This window comes from Dermacentor albipictus, chromosome 8 (genome assembly GCF_038994185.2).
Source record: "Dermacentor albipictus isolate Rhodes 1998 colony chromosome 8, USDA_Dalb.pri_finalv2, whole genome shotgun sequence".
Classification (NCBI taxonomy): Eukaryota; Metazoa; Arthropoda; class Arachnida; order Ixodida; family Ixodidae; genus Dermacentor; species Dermacentor albipictus.
Window position 1 is genome coordinate 40,307,235 of NC_091828.1, and position 19,754 is coordinate 40,326,988.

The following is a 19,754-nucleotide window of genomic DNA, read 5'->3' on the forward strand; positions in this document are numbered from 1 at the left end:
TCACAATGTATATAGACTTCATTCTTATGCACATAGCTCACGCTGATGTGCTCATTAGTCATGTATAGTTGTATTGCTGTATATCCATATATTTGTATATAATTGCATGTATATAGCTGACCGGTTGCCTATTCGCAATGTAGAATGCTGTAAATATTGTAAATAAAGGTATATTTATATTTACCTGCTGGTTTTTTATACGTCTAGTCTCTGTCACGAAGTGCAGTACACTGTCGTAGACGAGGCTTTTGGCGCTGCTTTTAGTAGAATAGTCCACCATGGGCCAAATTATCGGTCTGTGATGTGCTTTACTGAAACGAGGCACGACTGACATGATCTGCGACTGACATGATAGAGAAGGAAAGAAAGAAAGGAGAGTATTCGATCATTCTACGTCCTATTTCCCATTTATATTGCAAAAACTACTCGGAAGGAACAAAGAGTGGAACCATAAGGTAAAGCATGGCTGGCGGAGACAAAGATGGTGGCATAGTCAAAGATGCGTGGTGCGCTTCATGATTCTCGTTTTGCGGCAATGAACGAAAGTATGCGCGAAGTTTACAATTTCGAAAGTTCACTGTTCAAGACGATAAGCAAAACTCGCCTCGTTTTTCTCATCTCTTGACCCGTGTCACGACACGTTTCTGTATAGGATTGCGATGATGATGATAACAAAGATGATCTCCTGGCATCCGCTCCGAAGCGGGATGGTGACAAACACTCAACTCAACCTGGCCCAGCTGCAACTCACTCACATGCAACTCGTCTCGTAGTAGGACACCTGGCGTACTAGAACTATCGAAGCTACGTGGAGTGCATGTGACATATGCGAGCACCAGCACGCATTTATGGGACATGTTTCCGTTGTACGGAATCAAGCGCTGGCGTGGCTAAGTGGTAGATTAGCTGACTCCCGCGCAATACCACAATGAGATCGGCTGAATAAAATTGTATTTTAAACGATCAGCACAACTCCAAAGCCAGCTCCTTTAAACGAATAAGAAACTTTTTACAAGAACGTACCAAGCGAATTTTATTATTGTATGTTGACCTCATAATATCGCCAGAGTTAGCCTTTAATGCATGCTGGGTACGTGGTGCTTCTAGTTGGCCGTGCTGCCTGCATCCTCAAGAGCAAGTTTTTCGTGGCAGTCATATGAGCCAGAAAGAGAACCATCGGCAGCTCCTGTACACTTCGTTTGTTTGCCACACCAATTTGGTATAAGTGCTCGGCTATTCGTTTTCCGTAATCGGGCGGGGGACGTGTAGCCGACTAACAAGTCAGAATTTGGTCTTTCACACTACTGGGATAATTTTACCGTGTGTGCCCCTTATAGTTCAGAAAGCTATGATGCAGAAACTCCAGTGGAGTGTCTGCATCAACAAGTGTGCCTAAGCATTGTGCCACTTGCTGTTCTCCAAGTATGCCAGCGTCATTTTCAAGCTTATGAAACTCTATCCAACGAGTATGAACTCGTTCGATAGAGTTATAGGCCACTAACAATATTATTGTTGGATATATATATCTATCTATACGTATATATATATATATATATATATATATATATATGATTGAGTGGATAGGCCACTATCAAAATTATTAGACTTCATCCGGCCCTTAACAACTGATGTAAGATCAGTTATCAACTTTTATCAAACTTATCGTATCAAACTTATCGAACATGACCCAACCCTTATCAACCATTACTGGTTTTTATAAACTTCACTGCAATTGATCCGACCTTTATTAACCATTATCGGCACTTACCAGCACTATCACGATTGCTCCGACCGTTATAACCCCTTATTCCTGAACCACTTTACCGTCTACGTCGAACCATTATCAAATGCGAAAAGGCCCGCGCGATCCCTCCTAACTCCTTATCATCCTTTTGAATTTATTGACCGCTTCTCTCTCTGTGTTGCGTGACGCAACGCGCATGAGCCCTCAGAGATTGGTGTTATTTCGGTGGGAGAAGGAAAGTGCATGCGCTACCACCATGCGCTACCAACGGAAAGTGCATCCGCTACCACAGAAACGCATCGGGGATGTTGCATGTTTGGTATTACATTGTGCCAAATCGGGAATTTTCCTGATGTCCACAAGGCTTGAAGTCTGCTCTACATGCGGGCTTAGAGATGGCTTTTATTCCCCCTCGCCAAATCTTTCAAGAAAGCCTTCAGAAAAATGGTTGTCCTTTGACATTCTTATTGTACCTCGATACAACATATTGTACCTCGGTACAACATACAACAACGGAGCCCAGTTGGTAAGAGACTCGGCTTCTGAGCATAGAGGTCATAAGTTCTAAACAGCGTGTTTCTTTCGGAATTCATTTTGTGTGTTTTTTTTCTTTAGGGAGCGCATCGTATTACGCGTAACAGACAGACCCACTAATAGACATATTGCCAGGGTTAGTAGCCAGGGGTACCGTCGCACTGAAAGTAAAGAATTTGCGGTAACGCCAGCACTTGTATTTGTACACTCAGTATTTGCCACGTCGCTGCATCTCTTCGGCACCCCCCTTTAGACACAGCATTACTCCGAAAATATGTCAAGTCCGAACTGGACCTCCACGCTGCAGATGGCACTCGGGTCTGATTTCAGCGTTTCTTACCTCTAGATTTAATTTCTCGTGCAAGTTATATACACACCATACAAAAAATTTGCGTACTTGAGAGTTTTCCTAATTGATGCGCCTTAGAAGCTTCTGATCCTTGCACACATACTCGGATACAGGGGAACAATATAACTACATTCTCTTATGCTCTCGCCGCAACCTGTGGCAACATAAAAGCGGCATGACATGATTTTGCTCCGTCATAAAAATATTGCTCTTTCCTGGGAACCTTGCCGAGGAAGTCTTTAAAAACCACCTTCCGCAGCATTTCCTCCGATATTGCGCGAGCCTGCCAGCTTGCGCCATCTCGCAACCCACGCTTGGAAGAACAGATTGATCACGTGGGCGCTTCTCTTCAGGCTCTGCGCGTTCAGAGCAGGCAGCGTATAAGGAACTAATATCCCCTGCGGGAGGCGTAGCTGCGGACGGCAGAAAGTTGGGTGGGTGGATGAAATTAACAAGTTTGCAGGGACAACGTGGCCACAATTAGCACATGACCGGGGTAATTGGAGAAGTATTGGAGAGGCCATAGCCCTGCAGTGGGCGTAGCCAGGCTGATTATTATTATTATTATTATTATTATTATTATTATTATTATTCCCTGCATGTTGCCGGAATGCACATGGCGCATGTTTGGAGACAGGAGCAGCCGGCCTATTGGTACTTGACGCAAGCCACTTCCGCCTGCATGACGACACTCAGGGCCGCGGCCTGCGAAGTTTTCTCCGAGATTACGGACGAAGACCATGTCCACTCAAGCGTTCATTTGCGCTCTGATACACTGTGTAGCCGTGATGAAGCAGTGGTAACTGGTGTCTCTAGGTGATAGGGATACGCATCACTTGTACTTTGAATTCGAGGCACGCGGAGAAACGTGGAATCTTTACCGAGCGTATTGCGCATGCTTCCATCTTTACTGCGTTTCGCTGCCGAAAGCCACATCGCTTCATTAAAATGCAGAAATGTCATGAATATTTTCGAGAATCTAAGTACGGACGCCAACGTTAGACAGGTATACACTCGCTTCCTTTATTGACACATCACTTGTACAAAATTACCTTAGGCTACGCAGCGCCTGAGAACATTCGATGTGAAAGGAGAAGCACGCTTGTTAGCAGTTGTGTGTCTTTAAGCTTACAAAATATTGTGCTGCCACTTAAAACTACCGAGGCATTGCACTCCCACTTAAGGAACAAGAGGATGCGCTATCGTTAAGAGACAAGCCCGCGGCAACAACAAGATACTGGGGCCTCTTGTCTTAAGAGATGTAGAACCAGGAGGAAATACCACCAGAACACGTATCTTTGCGTGTTACGGAAAAAGAGAAAGCAAATATATTATGTGCGTTTTATGTATGGCTTCACCGCAACACAGATGCGTAATGTGGCGACTCATGCCCTGTGTATTTCAGTGAAGTGAGAATCTACGCAAGTACTAAGTGTAAGCAACGTGTCATTCAGTACACTTTGCTGGTGCCTCCGTGACAGTAAAACTGCAGCCTGTGCTCGTCCTTGGTTACAACTCCGACTCCCCCGTTATTGTACGAGATGCTCGCCAGAAGCTTCCATTCAGCCTCATTTTTATTTTCGCATGCTTTAATACAGCCAACATGCCATATGTGTGGTGGGCTGTATCAAGCTTTTGAGAGTTGCCTTTTATCGAGAGCTCATCCGCTATCATGTAAATATGCAATTGTAAAATAAAACTAAAAGGATATCACTTTCATAGTTTCATGTATTGTGCTGAAGCTTACTAAAGCACAACCACCATTATGCAACGCATATAATAACCTCGCCATAAAGAAGAACAGCTAGCAGGCCACAAACAAGAAGCGTCCCATGAAATGAGAGCAAGAAAGCAGCACACTATTCACAAATCACCCATAATCTTTTAAATGTACAAATATAACACTTCTTTGTTTTACTGATGTCGGTTAAATACAATTTTTTACAAAGAATGTTTATTCAAACAAGGCAAATGATCGGCGAACGCATGCCGAGAATTCTCTAAATTCTTGTGCATATGACCACAAGTGCAAATACTTGACCAGCATGTAGTCTAATAAAGTCTGTTTAAGTTGAGGCATTAGAGAAGCCTCCTGTCAAAACAAAGCTAGCGGAGATCTCCGCTTGCTTAAGGTTGAATGACTTCGAGGCCATCCAGTCGACGTTAGCGCGAAGCTTCTACATTTTGTCGTATATCTCCGAGACCGCTGAACTATTCTTTGAACAAAATGTGTATAGACAAAAAAGGAATTTTTAATTTGTCGGTCAACTTCTCAAGGCATAACGAAGCAAACTGCATCAAGTTCATTATGTGTGGGAGGGGAATGTGCGAAAAACGAAAATACTTTCTTCAAAAGGTACCACTTTTGACAAAAGTGCGTTCCAGACCGTTGTCCTTACCAGCAAAATCATGCTAAGTGTAAAAGTTGTCAACAATCATTGTGCAATTCACCTTGCACCTTGATTTAGACCCTAAAAACACGGATGCAAAAATAAACAGCAAGGACAAATCTTCATTGTAAATCATTATCTTTCCAACTCGCCGGGACTCCAGTCTCATGAAGCGTGCTATAGTACACATGATTATTAGAAATTATATGAGAGATAATTGTCACATAGCAGTGCAAACGAGTCCTTTGTACAAGGGTCTATGTAATTTTGCAAGGCTTTCGTACGAACAATTGTCATGCCCCCTCTTGCAGCTGTTGCTTCTAAATTCTTGGCAAGGGCCTATGCTGAAGCACGACGCTAACAGCACTCCCATGGTGTGAGACTGCGTGAGACACTCCATGAATGTAGCCCTGGGAGTGGCGGTTGGCATAAATGTATACCTGATCAAGCTTGTCTTCACACTCTACTTGTTGTGCTCTGGTAATTAAGGAATCACCGATAAGAATTGCTATACAGTACAGAAGGGCTCATTTACTGTGAATTGAAGTACAGGACTGTGGTGTCATGCAGGCAATATCTCAGCATAGAAGCGTAGACTGTGCCACAGATCACTCGAAATTTCTGTTAGCACATCGAAACATACGAGGGGAGATCAAAAGGTTATGCAACTTGGCTATAATCAAATATGTGACAGTGATCGCTCTCTCCTTTTTGTTTAGGTCATCTCTGCAGCCTAGCGAGGTCTGAATATCTAGCCTTCCAGTTCGTTACTTGGTCTGCATCAGTCAGACAAACATAGCAGCCTCCCACGATTTCAAGCTCGAGCACTGGAGCGTTATCACATTCTTGTACAAATAAGGTAGTTCCGCCAAAGAAATCCAGAATAGGATAGTGAATGTCCTTCATTCACTACAGCGACTCGGTGGCTCAATGAGTTTAAACGTGATCATGCGCACGTGGAAGACGACCCAAGGTCAGGGCGGCTGACCACTTCAACCGGTTCGGACCATTCAGCCTCAGCAGAGAGCCTTTTCATGAATAATCGCCGAACCAAGTTGTCCGAACTTGCCGGGGAATTGAGCATTTCTTATGGCAGTGCTTTCACTATCATCCACTATATTTTGGGTATGTCGAAGGTCTCGGCACGATGGGTGCCACGGTACCTCTCAGGGCAAGATCGACACCACCGCGTGCATAGATCAAGCGAACTTTTGCCCCTCTATTCTAGCGACCCAAAAGATTTTCTCTTCCCTCTTCTGACTGGGGATGAGACGTGGCGATATATGTATGACGCCAGTTTGGCGATATGCGCCATCGAACTCGCAGTAAAAATGCAGTGCTGTTCCATTTAGTTTTTTTTTTTAACAAAGGGCTCTTTTATGTATTCATGCAAAACGTAACTGGAACGTCCATGTATTTCATTACGCACTATGGGAAATAACTGTGAACTGGTGTCATCCAGGAAATTCAAGTGGATCCGTCTTACAAGCTCACCGGCTACAAAGAGTGAATATTGATATGTGCTGAAAAGTAATTAATTAGGAATTTAATTAGTTAGCTTTTGTTAACTAGTTGCATATGTACGTGTTTCGGTTTCTCCTGTTAATATTGTCCGCCACTTCGGATAATCGAGCTCAAGGTCAAGGACTGCGCTACCAGCCACGTGCTATATAGTTTCCCCTTTTGACTACTTCATTAGTTCTTTACATATGTTTCCCCACAAGGCCTGCAAGAGACGGTTCTTCTCAAGAGGAGCGAAGCGCAGGGGGGGGGGGGGGAGGGGGGAGAGTGGTTAGGTAGGTGCAAAATGCGTAATGACATGTTACTGTGAATTCATTTTATTCTAAAATATTTATTTGCAAGTTATACTTCATTTCTTGTTCGTGGCATGGTGGCATATACACAGAGCGTGCCTATGTGGCATGAACTGCTCTGTTCAGTGAAGACCGCGCGACAGAGTTGCCGCATACTCAGAGAATTATCAGCCGAATTTCGGCATAATAATAGCTGATAAGTGCTCAAAACAAGCCATAAATATAACAAAAAACAAACAAATGCAGGAACTAAAATTAACGTTATTTATAATTTCTTTATGCAGACAGAGTTTATCCCTGAACAAAACGAAAATAAGATTCAATAACAAACAAATCAAGCAAGATTAAAACAATGGCAACCAAAATGAATCGCTGAAAGACATCGTTACATGAACAAACTTGTCGAGCGGCAGGAAACCACTAACACCGCTGAAAGGCCAACTGCAACGAAATTTTCGACCGCGTAAGAAGCCCAGTTTCAGATAATTCAGACATGCGTTAGCCTCTGTGCAAATATTGCGCTTGAAATACAGTTCACTCCGTCACAAAGAGCTCGCAAAACTTCGATGTTTTTCATACCGAAATTAAAAAACAAGCCGCCATCATCACCCGGTGGAAGTGACATACAGTGAAGAATGCGGAGAACCAGCGTCCGAGCTGTCTGCTTTCCTTGCTTCTATTCCGATGCGATGTATCAGCAGGTCCCACTCGTCAGCTAGCCACAGCGTTAGTGTGCTCCGTTAGCTACTTCATGCGCTGTGACAACGTTGTTGCGCACCCGCGATGTTCTTTTAATGCGATGTATTCTCTGTATGCAGCCGATTTTCCCTATCTGGTTGTCTACGTTCAACAGCAGGGTCTCAATCCGTTCTGCCTCATTTCGAAGAAGAGCGCATTGGGATAGCCAAGCTAAAGGTGCGGACCATGTGATCCACGCGTGGCGCAGTTAGGCTACATCTGCGAAAACTGGACCCTCTACTACGGCTTGTGCGGGAATAGGACGTCCTATCGGACTCCGGCACAGTTCGAACAGGGTGCATTAATTGCGCTCAGCCTGGGCTGACCAGCAGCACGCTGTTCGGGTTCACCAAAGCGAGCGGGTTGCATGTGCGCCTTCGACAAAAAAAAAAAAGAAGATATGCAGATCGATGTAAGCAATGCCTTCTGTGCTGGTTGCTTCGACAGACGTTAATTAGCAGTGATGGTGAATGTTTAATTTCTTCAACGTTTATTATAACACCAGAGTGGTGAGTTCATCGTAAACGTTACTTTGCGCGAACCACTGCTGTTTGTACGCAGAACACACAAGGAGACGTGTTCACTTGAGGCGTTGTTGTGCGCAATCTTTCATTGCATTTGAGAGGGTTAAGCATTATCCTTGCCTCACATGGCACATCACATCGGGACAGAAGTATTAACGTTGAATTGGATTATGGGGCTGTAGGTGCAGAAACCACACTCAGATTATGAGGCAAGCCGTAGTGGTGGACTCTGGATTAATCTTGACACCGTGATGTTCTTTAACGTGTCCCAGAATGTAAGTGCGCGTGCGTTTTATTTTGGCCCGTCGAAATTCGACTCCCGCGATTTGGACCAAATGTGCGACCTCTAGCAATACCATAGCCGTAAAGCTAAAGCGGTGGGCACAGAAGTGTTGATTTGGCGGTCGACCGTTTCCGTAGTGCCTCTTAGACACTGCGGTGCGCTTTAATGAATGCTTCTGCGCGCCCAGCTTAAGTTGCCCACTTTGATAATTTGCATGGCGGTCCTTTTTCGGAAATAGCAACAACGTGCTGTACTGTACCTTCAACTTAAGCTTAGCCTGTTTGCCCGCAACCGCAACTGCAGTCGTATAGCAGGGGGTTTCCTTGCTTCTCACGTCACCTCCCTCCGCTCTCTTAGATGGCAAATGCCTCTTCTCCTCTTCTCTACAGTTCTATCTGCATCCCCGCTGGCTTTGCACGTTAGCAGAAAAGGAAGCGCTGCAGTTTCTGCAATGCTTCTGAGGGGAGTCACGGATAATTACAGCTGTCAAGCGGCTAATGTGGCGACGGCCAGGGAGCTCCAGAGGGCATTGTGTACATTCGACGCGCTGGGGTGAAAACGAGTTCCTCCCGTCGCCTTTCCTACTCGCGCTTGTCGTCTACACGCGTAGTGCGCGTCGATGGACTCGCCAATGGTGGCGGCCTCGCGCAGAACACACGGGAGAGGAGCCAGCCGCGCGCTGTGTCGCTGTGTGGTTGATAGTGCTTCTCTGTCTTATTCACGTTTTCAGAGCAAAATAGGCAACACCCTTCGCTTGTGTCGGGTGGCCAAAGCTTCAAGGAATATCCAAGAAAATTGTTGCAGGGTGGGGGCCTCAAATACCGACGAAAACCTCCCAGCGATATGGTTCTAATCATTCCCCGCAAAGCCTCATCAGCGGTAGCAATGGATCGTAGCTTTCTTCGGGAAATTTCTTGTTCTCATCCTTTCCTTTGTCTCGTCGGTGTTTTTTTCCACTCGATCACAGACGCGTAAGCGACGAAGTTCGTCGGCAGTGCAGCATGCGGTTTAAAGGCCTTTCTCTAAAGTTCGGAATGCCATTTGCCGCTTATATTGTTTTCCGCTTCTTTACCGCGTTGCGCTCGCTAGGCAGCACGACTGCACGAACGCATTGCGATGATTGTTAAATCTACTGAAGTTTGCAAGAACCGAAATTGGTGGTTTCATGTAGCGCGGTAAATCCTCGCACCAGCTGTCGCGCACTTCAAGTTTTTACATCTATTTTATGCGTGGCTTCGCACATGTTTAACTCTTGCTAGTTGCTCCATGCGTAACTCTTGTTGGTTCTTTTGAGCTGCGAGGTTTACAACCTGCCTCGTTTGTAAAGGGTATAAATCACGCTGTCTTATCGGAATATACCACGGAAGTGCTTCTTTGACAGCTTTATTCTTTTTGCCCGAGGGCATCTTAGATATTGTATTTTGGGGGGCAAATGTGTTTAGAAAATACGTAGTTCAGGGTAACAATTGTTAATAGTGGCTGCATATCGTATTTTTGTTCCATTTCTCGCTGAAAAGTTCGCGTCACGTTTAGGAATTCATCACACCTCGATGCTGCCTGAGCAGACTTAACACGCAGAGTGATTTGTTTGTTTCACGACGTAGTCCCTTCTTGCATGTGAATTTTGTACTCAACTGAATTCTTTCTTATTATACTTACGCTGCATAGGACTGAACCCGGCCTTGCCGCCAGCGCTCATTTACTTTGACTGGCGCTGCTCTGCCTCTAAATATATCATGTGGCACCTCTGTCTAGATTATGAAAAGGTACTGAAAAGTTAGTCAGACTTTAGCTTTGTACGTTTCCAAGCAGCTCCCTTGGGGAAGGTAGAATTGCAAAAACTGCAGCGGGAACGGCAGTTTATCGGCGTATGCAGCAGAATCGCTTCGGCGGTACAGCACCAACACGCGCTTTTATTAACCCGTGCGTTTGGTGACTTTGTTGGCTGGTGCCGCGTTTCTATCAACAAATTCGCAATTACTCTTCTTGAGGCGACTTCGACTGCACTTGTGCGGCGATGTGACATGTATTCATCAGCAGAAAAATCACAACGGCATACGCAGATATCACACCATGCGGATTTGTTTGAGATAAGTCTGCACTAACGACGGGTGCTTATTATTGAGGTAACGAAGCAGCATTACGGCAACGGTAGAATAAAAAAAAACGATGGAGAAATCGCATCACTGAACAAAATTTATCGGCTAGTAAACATGAGCTCCATGTAAATGTGGTTCATGGCGTTTGTCTGCGGGACGCACCTGCCACGTATGAGGACCATGTTGTCCCAAACAACGTTAACATCGTGTTCATACTCGCTCCTACAGAGGTCGGCGCCTTCCCAACAGCTGTAACCGCAGAAAGAGCAGCCTGACACCCGATCAAAGGAGCTCTCGCAGCCGCGAACTTCAGCCATCATTGCTGCAAAGGGTTGTCGTCTGCTACTGCTCTGGCGCATACTGTTAGAAGCGCCCGCTCGGTGGCTATCTGTGGCGCCTCTATTAGAACACGCACCCATGAAGCGAGATATAAGAAGGAAGAAGATGCATGTGCTTGCTGCGGTAAAGCTAGGGAAACGACGGAGCATATTTTATTAGAATGTGATGACGTCTATCCAGCGGTCGATTTAGGCACCACTGGCCTCCTTGAAACCCTTGGGTTCAGCGGGAGCAGTGGTAAAGCAAACAGGTCCGCAATAGACATCAGTAAGAGGCGATTGGAGGATTGGTGGAAGAAAAGTAGGGAAACGACAAAGGACGGAGACGTACAAAAGCACAGTTCGCAATAGGGTATCAGAAAATTTGGACGTGGTAGTTCATAGTGTTTTTTTTTTCATTGGTTAACCTAGGTAGGATATTAGACAGCATAGTAGCAAGAGCTTGGTGGCGCAAGCCACCGCCCCGTTCTAGAGTTACTGTATATGCTACCACAGGTAGCAGAGTTGCGCGTAGGTCAGCCATCTTGCCTGGCAAGCAACCATATCTATGCGGCGAAGCTGCACTCTGTTTTTGCAGACGACATGCCTACCGTATCGTCGATCGACCGTGGACGCTTTTGCATCGCTTGTGGACTGATTTTCCGCCTAATCGCAAACAAAGTGCATCGAAACAGCTGACTGAATAAGATCGTCAAGAAAAGGCGCCGAGATCGGTCCCCACCGAAGCTTATGCCAAGCGTATCCGCCGAGTCCGTCTGCACGCTCTCGGCGCGTTTAGGCTCAGGAATCAAGAAGTCTAACAAGGATAAATCACCATATTTCATCTTTCGCATCAGTGTCCTTAAATAAACACAAGTAGCATGAGCGCACAAACAGCACAAGTAGCGATGAGCGCCGATGTGACGCGTCATGAACACATATGTGCTGTCGCCGAAGGATCACAGTCCTAGCCTGCGCTTCTCTGACGAAGCTATATGAATAGACAGACGTGTCGACTGAAAGGCATCACTGAACTAAGAAAACGTTGCAGATCCTTCGCGTGAAGAACAACAAACGGCTATCCAAATCGGTAGTAACAGCCCATACAGCGTCCCGGGTCGGTGGTTCATTTAGGACTTTAAAATGCCAATCGCAAGTGAAAATCGGTGTTGTGGCACTTCCGAGCAAGCTACTGAATATGAACAGCAAAATTTTCCTTGTGGTACAGGCGTGAGCTTTAGTTGCTGGGCGATAGCGCATCTACCATGGCTGAGTGAGACTTATCTCTGTGAAACTAAAACTGCTTCTTAGTCCTTGACGTAGAAAATCATGCACCGATGTTCTGCTTCTGGCGTGGCGTAGTGGTAAAGTATCGGGCTTGGGATTTGCAGGTCCCGCGTTCGAATCCTCGTCGGAGCTTGCTTTCTTTTTTCGTTTCTTTTATTGCGCCATAATGCTCTGTTTCTTTCTCTTCTCAAAAATATATATACGGTGTCCAGGCACCGCGTATTTAACGTGCTAGAGCTGTTTTTCGCACCAGTACCCAGTGCCTCCCAGTACGCCGCACCTGCCCAGCATTCAGTGCGCGGCACTGGGCCCATAATCCGGCGCTGCACTGGATACTGGGTTTTGCAATTGGCATACCTGCTTATGTGCCAAAGCTCTCAACGTGTAGGTAGTCTTAAATATTACTGGTGAATCAATGACCAACCATTAGTATTTCGACTCTGGTACCCCATTAAATTTGCTGTAGAAACGTACCCACCTACTAGCAGGCACTGGATATCAGCCACACCTTCAAGTGCCATTTCATTATGTGCCTTTTCACTGCAGGGATTCGAAAAGTAACCTTCTGTGGGAGTGTAGTGAAAGTTTTTCTCTCACAGGATTGACATAGCTACAATATGGGTAATATTGCAAAACACAGTAAAGGCCCTTACCGTATGGTAAATAACGACATTAATTCCTCTTGCATCCTGCTTCACATAAGCAGTAGTAGATGAAATATCTTTACTTAGTTGTGTAACCTCTTTTATGTTCAGAAACAGCAACCAAAGCTGTGCATTATCCTGAAAATGTGAGCTGACTTTTTTATGACAGTTCTGTGAAAGCAGTGTGGTGCATGGGTTTGAATGGGATCGAATAAAAAGCTTTTCCGCTTTCAGAGCGATTCGTGCAGACGGAAGCAGAGCATCCGGTCATTATATCATTCCGATGGGACTGCGCGGACACTGCGATGAACCAACTGTGAGATGCGCTGCGCACGTTGTGTTGTTGCTCCGCAGCTAGCGCGCACGCGAACAGCGAACGCCAAGATCGGCCGGATTCGCTTTGAATTTGACTTGTGTCAATCCAGTTCGCTGCAGCGGCGGCGTCGGGAAATACAAAAATTGGCCCGGGCATCTGCTTCTCCGCAATGCACGGTTGCTTGACTACCACGTGATGACGCTCTGCCAATAGGGGCGCTAGCGGCGGGATAAAACAGACGCGCAACTCTGCTACCTGCGGTAGCATATACAGTAACTCTACCCCGTTCCAAAGGGGACGCTCATAACATCCATCCATCCATCCAGAGGCTCCGTGCAGGAGTAACTGCGGCGCAGACGAGGGCGCCCCTCGCGGCGGAATGCGATGAGCTGGTGGGAGACGCGCGCGCGAAGCTCTCCGAGCGTGTGTGTGTTTGAGCGGTCTGAGTGCGTCGGTCCTGGATTGCAACAGCAACATGCCGCGTTCTAACGTGAATTGCTGCGTTGTGAATTGCCACAGCACCTACGCGAACTCGCCTGGAACAAGTTTTTTTAGGTTCCCCAGCAAGCCGTACGAAGCGAAGCGACGGGAACGCTGGATTGCTCTTGTCCGACAACAGAAGTGAGTCGCAGCAGCACCCTACCAAGCGTGCGCCGTTCATGTGTTGTTGCATTCATTTGCTTATCGTTCAGGATGCTTCGTTCACATTACTGTACGAGATACAATGCATTATTTTGATAGTCATATGCGAAGTTGGAATGAGATCGCCTGTTATTCGCCTTAAACTCTAACAGGGTTGTAAATACTACCCGTTGAACATACAGAGCTTAGAATATGCAATTTTGGCTACATCTTAGCGTTTGCTTCGTGGCACGTAGCCTTAACTGGCCTGATGTGTTAGGGTTCGCGTCATTTTTGTGTTGTTATTGCCCCGCCATCGTAGCTCAGGTGTTAGGCGCTAGACTACTGTCCCGACGACGCCGGTTCGGCCCCGCCTGCGGCAGCTGCGTTTTGATGGAGTCTAGCAGAAACAGTTTGGACACCGCAGGTATCGTCTAACGATGAGGTTGAGATGTTGATCGAGGAGGATAGGTGTTTTTAAACGCTAAACGCGTGTGTTGTGCGATGTCAGTGCATGTTAAAGTATCTGAGGTAGCTTAAATTAGTCCACTACGACCTCCACTACGAGGTCCTTCAAAACACATGTGTCGATTCGAGGCGTCAGACCGCACAGTTTACTATCTTTTTTGTGGTTGTTGCCCACACAAACTGTTTTGTCCGCAGCAAGGACGGCGCAGGCTGGCGACCTACTCCATACACAAGGATCTGCAGCAAACACTTTGTGGGTGGTGTAAAGGTGAATGAAGAGGGGCATCCAGCCTACTACCCCTCCATATTTCCTGCTACATACAGGGCAGCACCTGGCCCACTCTCTGAAGACCGCTATGTCAGGTAAGAAGGGATCCACATTAACATTATCATACAGAGCTCTTTGCTCACAGTTACTGAAGATCTGTGTGATATATTATGCAACTTTCAACTCTCTTTGGACTAGGTGAACATTGAAATCTCTGTTTATTATGTAAATGCACTTCAATCCCACTAGGAAAAGAAGAAGGCAAGAGCAAAGGATGCTGCTGGACAAGCAGACTGCTGAGGTGCATGGACAAGCAGCTGAAGCGGTAATGAAGTTAATTTATGTGGGCGATGAAGCCTGCTTTTTTCCAGGCCCTGTTTTCATCGCCCACGGTTTTTGTGCAGCAAAAACTAAAATAAATGCTCATTTATTCGTTCATTTACATTTCATAGGCTGCTAATGTACACGAGAAAAGTGTGGAGGCCATAATTCTGGAGGCTCAAGCTGCTAGCAGCGACAACAGTCCAGTGTCTTCTGACAGCAGTCAAGGCGCTCTCTTTGATACTAGCCTGCGATTTGTTCACGTAAGAAAGCATATCCTATGTCAGGGTTGGGGTATTGATTAGTAATTGTCTTTTAACTTATTGCTTCCAGGTGTCAACAATGACAGAAGATGGACACTCGTCCTTCAGCAGTGTATTCACCTTCACTTCTGAGTTGACCGATAAATATGCATCATGTTATATTAGCCACAACGAGGTGTGCACTACAGGCGTGGGAAGATGTAGCACTACATTTATTGACAAAAGCTGTGGGCCTTTATATAAACAACCCGTTTTCGCTGGTCACAGCTCAGTTACTGAAGATGAAGAAAAGTTTCATTCTTTAACAGCTGTCAGTTTTAACATTTTTGCTCTTCTTTTAAGCGTTTTGCCACCCATGAGGAGGGCCGTGAACGAGTTGCGCATTGAGGACAAACTTCTGTTATTTCTGATAAAGTTGAGGCATGGCATGCCATTTTCTCTTCTTGGGGCTCTTTTTGATGTGCACAGAACTACAGCAGCACGAATCTTCAAGGGAATGCTCGTGAATTTGAATGTGGCCACAAAAAGTTGGGTCTACTGGCCGTCACGAAATGTTATTCAGTCAACTATGCCACCTGCATTCAAGGAGCACTACCCAAGTTGTAGAGTAATTATTGACTGCACGGAGCTTGAAACTGAAATCCCAAATGGAGTGGGAAAACAGAACCTATGGTATTCACATTACAAGAGCAGGCATACAATCAAATATTTAATTGGCATTGCACCCAACGGCCTGGTCACTTTTGTCTCAAAAGCATTTGGAGGACGGACTACAGATTCAGTGGCAACTGTTGAGTCTGGATTTCTGTCGCTACTAGAGCCAGGGGACCTGGTCTTAGCAGACAAGGGTTTTTCTGGCATAAAGACAGGTGTCGGTACCCAGAAAGCGACATTGGTACTGCCACCGTTTGCTAGCAGTCAGCAGTTCACTGAATCGGAAGTAAATGCAACATATGAAACTGCGTCAGTACGAATACATGTTGAGAGGGTCATTCAACGACTGAAAATATTTGATATCACACATAAGATTCCGTGTGAACTCACATCTTATGCAGATGCAATCCTGCATATGATAGCTATAATAACCAATTTGAAAAGTCCTATCTTTGCAAAACAGTGAATGAAGAGGGGGACTTGCCCTGCAAAGGACGTTACATGAAGTGTATTTATTGCACAACCCACATATATGTATATTTTGGTGTAAGTATCACAGCCAGCACATCTCTAATTGTATCAAAATATCACAATTTTAGCAGTGCAGATGACAGGAAGTTGATCACGTTATTGATGTGTCTATGCTTGAATACACAGGAATGGCATGCTTCCAGCCCTTTCACGTGTGTGCGGTTTTGTTTTGCAGTCCACATTTTCATTCTTTGGGTTTGCCTCATAGGCCTGCACATTCATGTAATGCCTTCAAAAAGTGCTGAAAATAAAAGCGCCTCAGCTTTGGCACTGCAGACAGCAGGAAGTCACTGTCTTTCTTGACATGTATCAATAGCATGTCTACGCTCGAGTACCCATAAAAGTGGCACACATCGAGTCCCAGCACACGCATGCAGATCTGAACTTGAGTGACGTAGTGATGACTACGTCGTAGGGAGATGACTTCATCGCCACACAAGTAATTTAGCAAGGGCTTATTCTTCAGTGTGGTGTTTCTACGGCTGTACGGGCACTTTATTTCAAGCAGGATGGTTTCTCCGTGTTTGTCTCTGAAAAAAAAAAACACGCTGGTGTGGTCTGAACAAAATAAGTTTGCGGAACTCCTTACCTAAATATGCCGTCAGGTGAACATGCCAGTCAAGGCTCCTCGGGGCACACAATCCGAATTCTGCGACTGTCACCTCATACTCTTCCTGAAATGCTACACGAGCTTTTGGCTCCATTGCCACTCCATACTGGACAGAAGGACCACTGAAGGGCACTTCCATTACCATGCGCTTTGCACGGTCATAAAGGCCCTCCTCAGGGCAAGTCAGGATCCTGTGGGCCTACAAAAAAGTTTTATCACTGATAATAAATATTCACTCAATGTACTGAGAAAAATGCTTTCCTGTCCATTCCAAATAAACGATGTGTCCCACCTTTGTGGCAGTAATTCTGGGAAACCTTTCGTTTCCCCAGAGAGCTTTGTTTGCCAAAGTCTGTGTACACAAAGTGGCTACATCCCCTGGTTCAATTGCCACGTATTTTCTGTAAACTTGCAGAACTGGGTCAGGCAACCTACACGGGGAATGCCAAGAAGAACTGATCGGAAATTCTGCATGTTTATGCAATTCATATAACATTTAGCTCTGCCTGAATGGTGGACTACCCTACAATTAAAAGCATTGGTCAGTCGTGCAGGTAAAAAAAAAATTACTGACCTCTCGATGAAGTTGATCTTTTTCAGAATGAGCCTGCCCTCGTGCAGCTCAGAAGAAAAGCAGTGAAATATTTGGTGAATTCGTTGTCAGTCAAATAGGTTTAATGAAGGTGACCCAGGAGAGATGGCTTGTGTGGGCTCAGGAGGTAAGCTTTCGGATTCTGCGCGTAGGGCATCCACTAGTGGGCAATTTATGCTATCAAAGAATTGAAGGACGTGAGTGACGGGAAAACTCTTGGCACGCACTGAAACGTGAAAACATGGTCATTAATAAGTGCTCTTCAATCTGCCAACCTTGTGATAAACAATTTCAGTCAGATGAGCGTTGTGATGAAAACCAGGCTCTTTCACGGTGCCTTCGACTAGTGAGTGCTTGGGGTAATATTTCCTGGAAGCAGGAACGCCCCACGCTCGTGGTCGACTTGTTTTGCTGTCGCACGTGGTGGTGTGCACAAACAGCGCGACAGCAGCAGCGTGTTTGCATTTTCCAGCCACTCCTGCCTGGCAGTCGCATCTCGCCGCCAGCACCCTTCTGTTTTTGTCAACCTAAACAATTTAACTTTCAGCTCTCAAACAATACAATTATATTTGGGCAACTTACGTCAATCTTGACAGATCTCGCAGGTGCGTTGATTCTGGTTTGCGGTATGCACTTTGCCGTGATTTCCGAACCTCCATCATGCAGCAGCTCTTTCACGTCATACACATGATCGGCTTCTAGAAGGAGTCGTCCTTTACGAAGGTTCCCGCCGCGGAAAAAACAGCTTAGGTCTTTAAGCTCACCGAAACCGGTCGCCAGTAACGTGGGCATGCCGCTCGACATGGCTCGCAAAGCTCCCACGCCCGAATTCGCGCGCGCACATCTCCCACCAGAGTTTATCTCGTCGCCGCTCAGTGGCGCTACCAGTCAGCCGAAGGTATCGCCGTCTGGGCAACTGCACGAAGCCTATTGGGAACCAGCGCTGGAGTTTTCACGACACCTACAGCGCCGCCCTGGCGGTCAGAACGTTCACAACTCAGCCGCTCCCGCGGACGAAAATTGCTACTGGTAGTGGCGCTGCGTGCGCTGAAAGTCAAACGAAAACAAAAGGACGCCGACGACACTGTTGCGTATACAAGTGCCACAACTACGTTGGGATGAGGGAGGATGTATCCTTTTGCGTCTTTCCAGCTAAACCCTACGAACAAGAACGGAGGCGGCGTTGGATACAAGCAGTCAGGCGAGCGCAGTAAGTTCCTGTCTTGTCGCCCTGTCAAGCGGTGTCGGGCTGGTTTCTAAACCGAATTTTGCGTGTGTGCTTGGTTTATTCGATAGTGAAGATGGTTAGCCGTGGCAGACAGTACCAAACAGCAGAATGTGCAGTCAGAATTTCGTCAGAAACAAAATGAGCAATAGCATGCACCATCTGGCATATGTACAAACCATTTTTCCTTCGCAATACCACCGCCAAGCCCCATCCAATGCCACCGCACGAAGCGAACGACACGAAAAGTAAACATTATCCATTCATTGCCAAGAATTATGTGGGAGGGAAGCTGCCTTGTAATACGAGTTGTGTGGGCATACTGCCGGCGCATGCGCGACTAAGCCGCCTGTGTGTTTTTGAATATGCGCATGCGGATGAGGACTCGGCGCTGAGATGCATCCGGTAAACGTATGTAATTAGTGCTAAATGTAGCCAGCGTTGTTACGGATCCAGCAGGGGAGCACTCAAACCCTTGCTTGCGCGAGTCAGCTGATGCGATAAAGCTTTCTTCTCCATTGACTGCAGTAACGTCAGAATTTCTTATGTCTAGCCAGCGAAGTATGGAAAGTCTACAGGCCAACTAATACTTCCGAAAGCATAGCGCAGCACGACCGTAGTCATAACTGCTAGATTTGCGAGGCAGGCTGCCCCGCACGCATGGCAGCGGCACACGCGCAACCATTAAAGAAACACACGTGCTCACCGCGACGCACTGTGAAAAATATACAAAGCTTAAAAAGCTTCTTTCGTCATTTCTTCACTTGATGGCGCTAGCTTCTTTACAAAAACTGTCCACTTGAAGCGGCGCGAAAACGGAAACATACGAACTATTAGCCCCGAGAACGAACACGAGCGGCGCTGCGAGCGCCGCTCGCGTGACGTCAGGGCACGGACTCGCGCCTGTCGTCTGCTACAGTTCGGGCGTTGTCCGGGCGCTTTCTGCGGTGTTTTCGTTTGTTCGCCCTCGTTCTCTCTGCTTGTATACTTATGGTGGTCGTCTCAAATATATTTTTACGACGTCTTCCTTTGCGAACATTTATTCAAAGAGCTAATTTCTTAGACAACAATGCAGCTCTCGAAGGCAACGCTACAGTGCCAGCCGAAGCGACGCCGACCAGCCCTTTGCGGGTTTTTCATGCGCGGATAGACAATCGCAAGA

The 19,754-nt window shown here is 46.2% G+C and overlaps 1 protein-coding gene across 1 annotated transcript; it reads left to right on the forward strand.

Moving 5' to 3' along the window:
* The first annotated feature begins 13,513 nt into the window (after nucleotides 1–13,513).
* Nucleotides 13,514–16,400, forward strand: LOC135915227 (uncharacterized). The gene is made up of 5 exons (XM_065448248.2): nucleotides 13,514–13,660; nucleotides 14,324–14,491; nucleotides 14,646–14,721; nucleotides 14,849–14,980; nucleotides 15,051–16,400. The coding sequence occupies exons 1-5, from the start codon at nucleotides 13,515–13,517 to the stop codon at nucleotides 16,098–16,100; spliced, it is 1,572 nt and encodes a 523-aa protein (XP_065304320.2). The 5' UTR covers nucleotide 13,514; the 3' UTR covers nucleotides 16,101–16,400.
* Nucleotides 16,401–19,754: the final 3,354 nt, after the last annotated feature.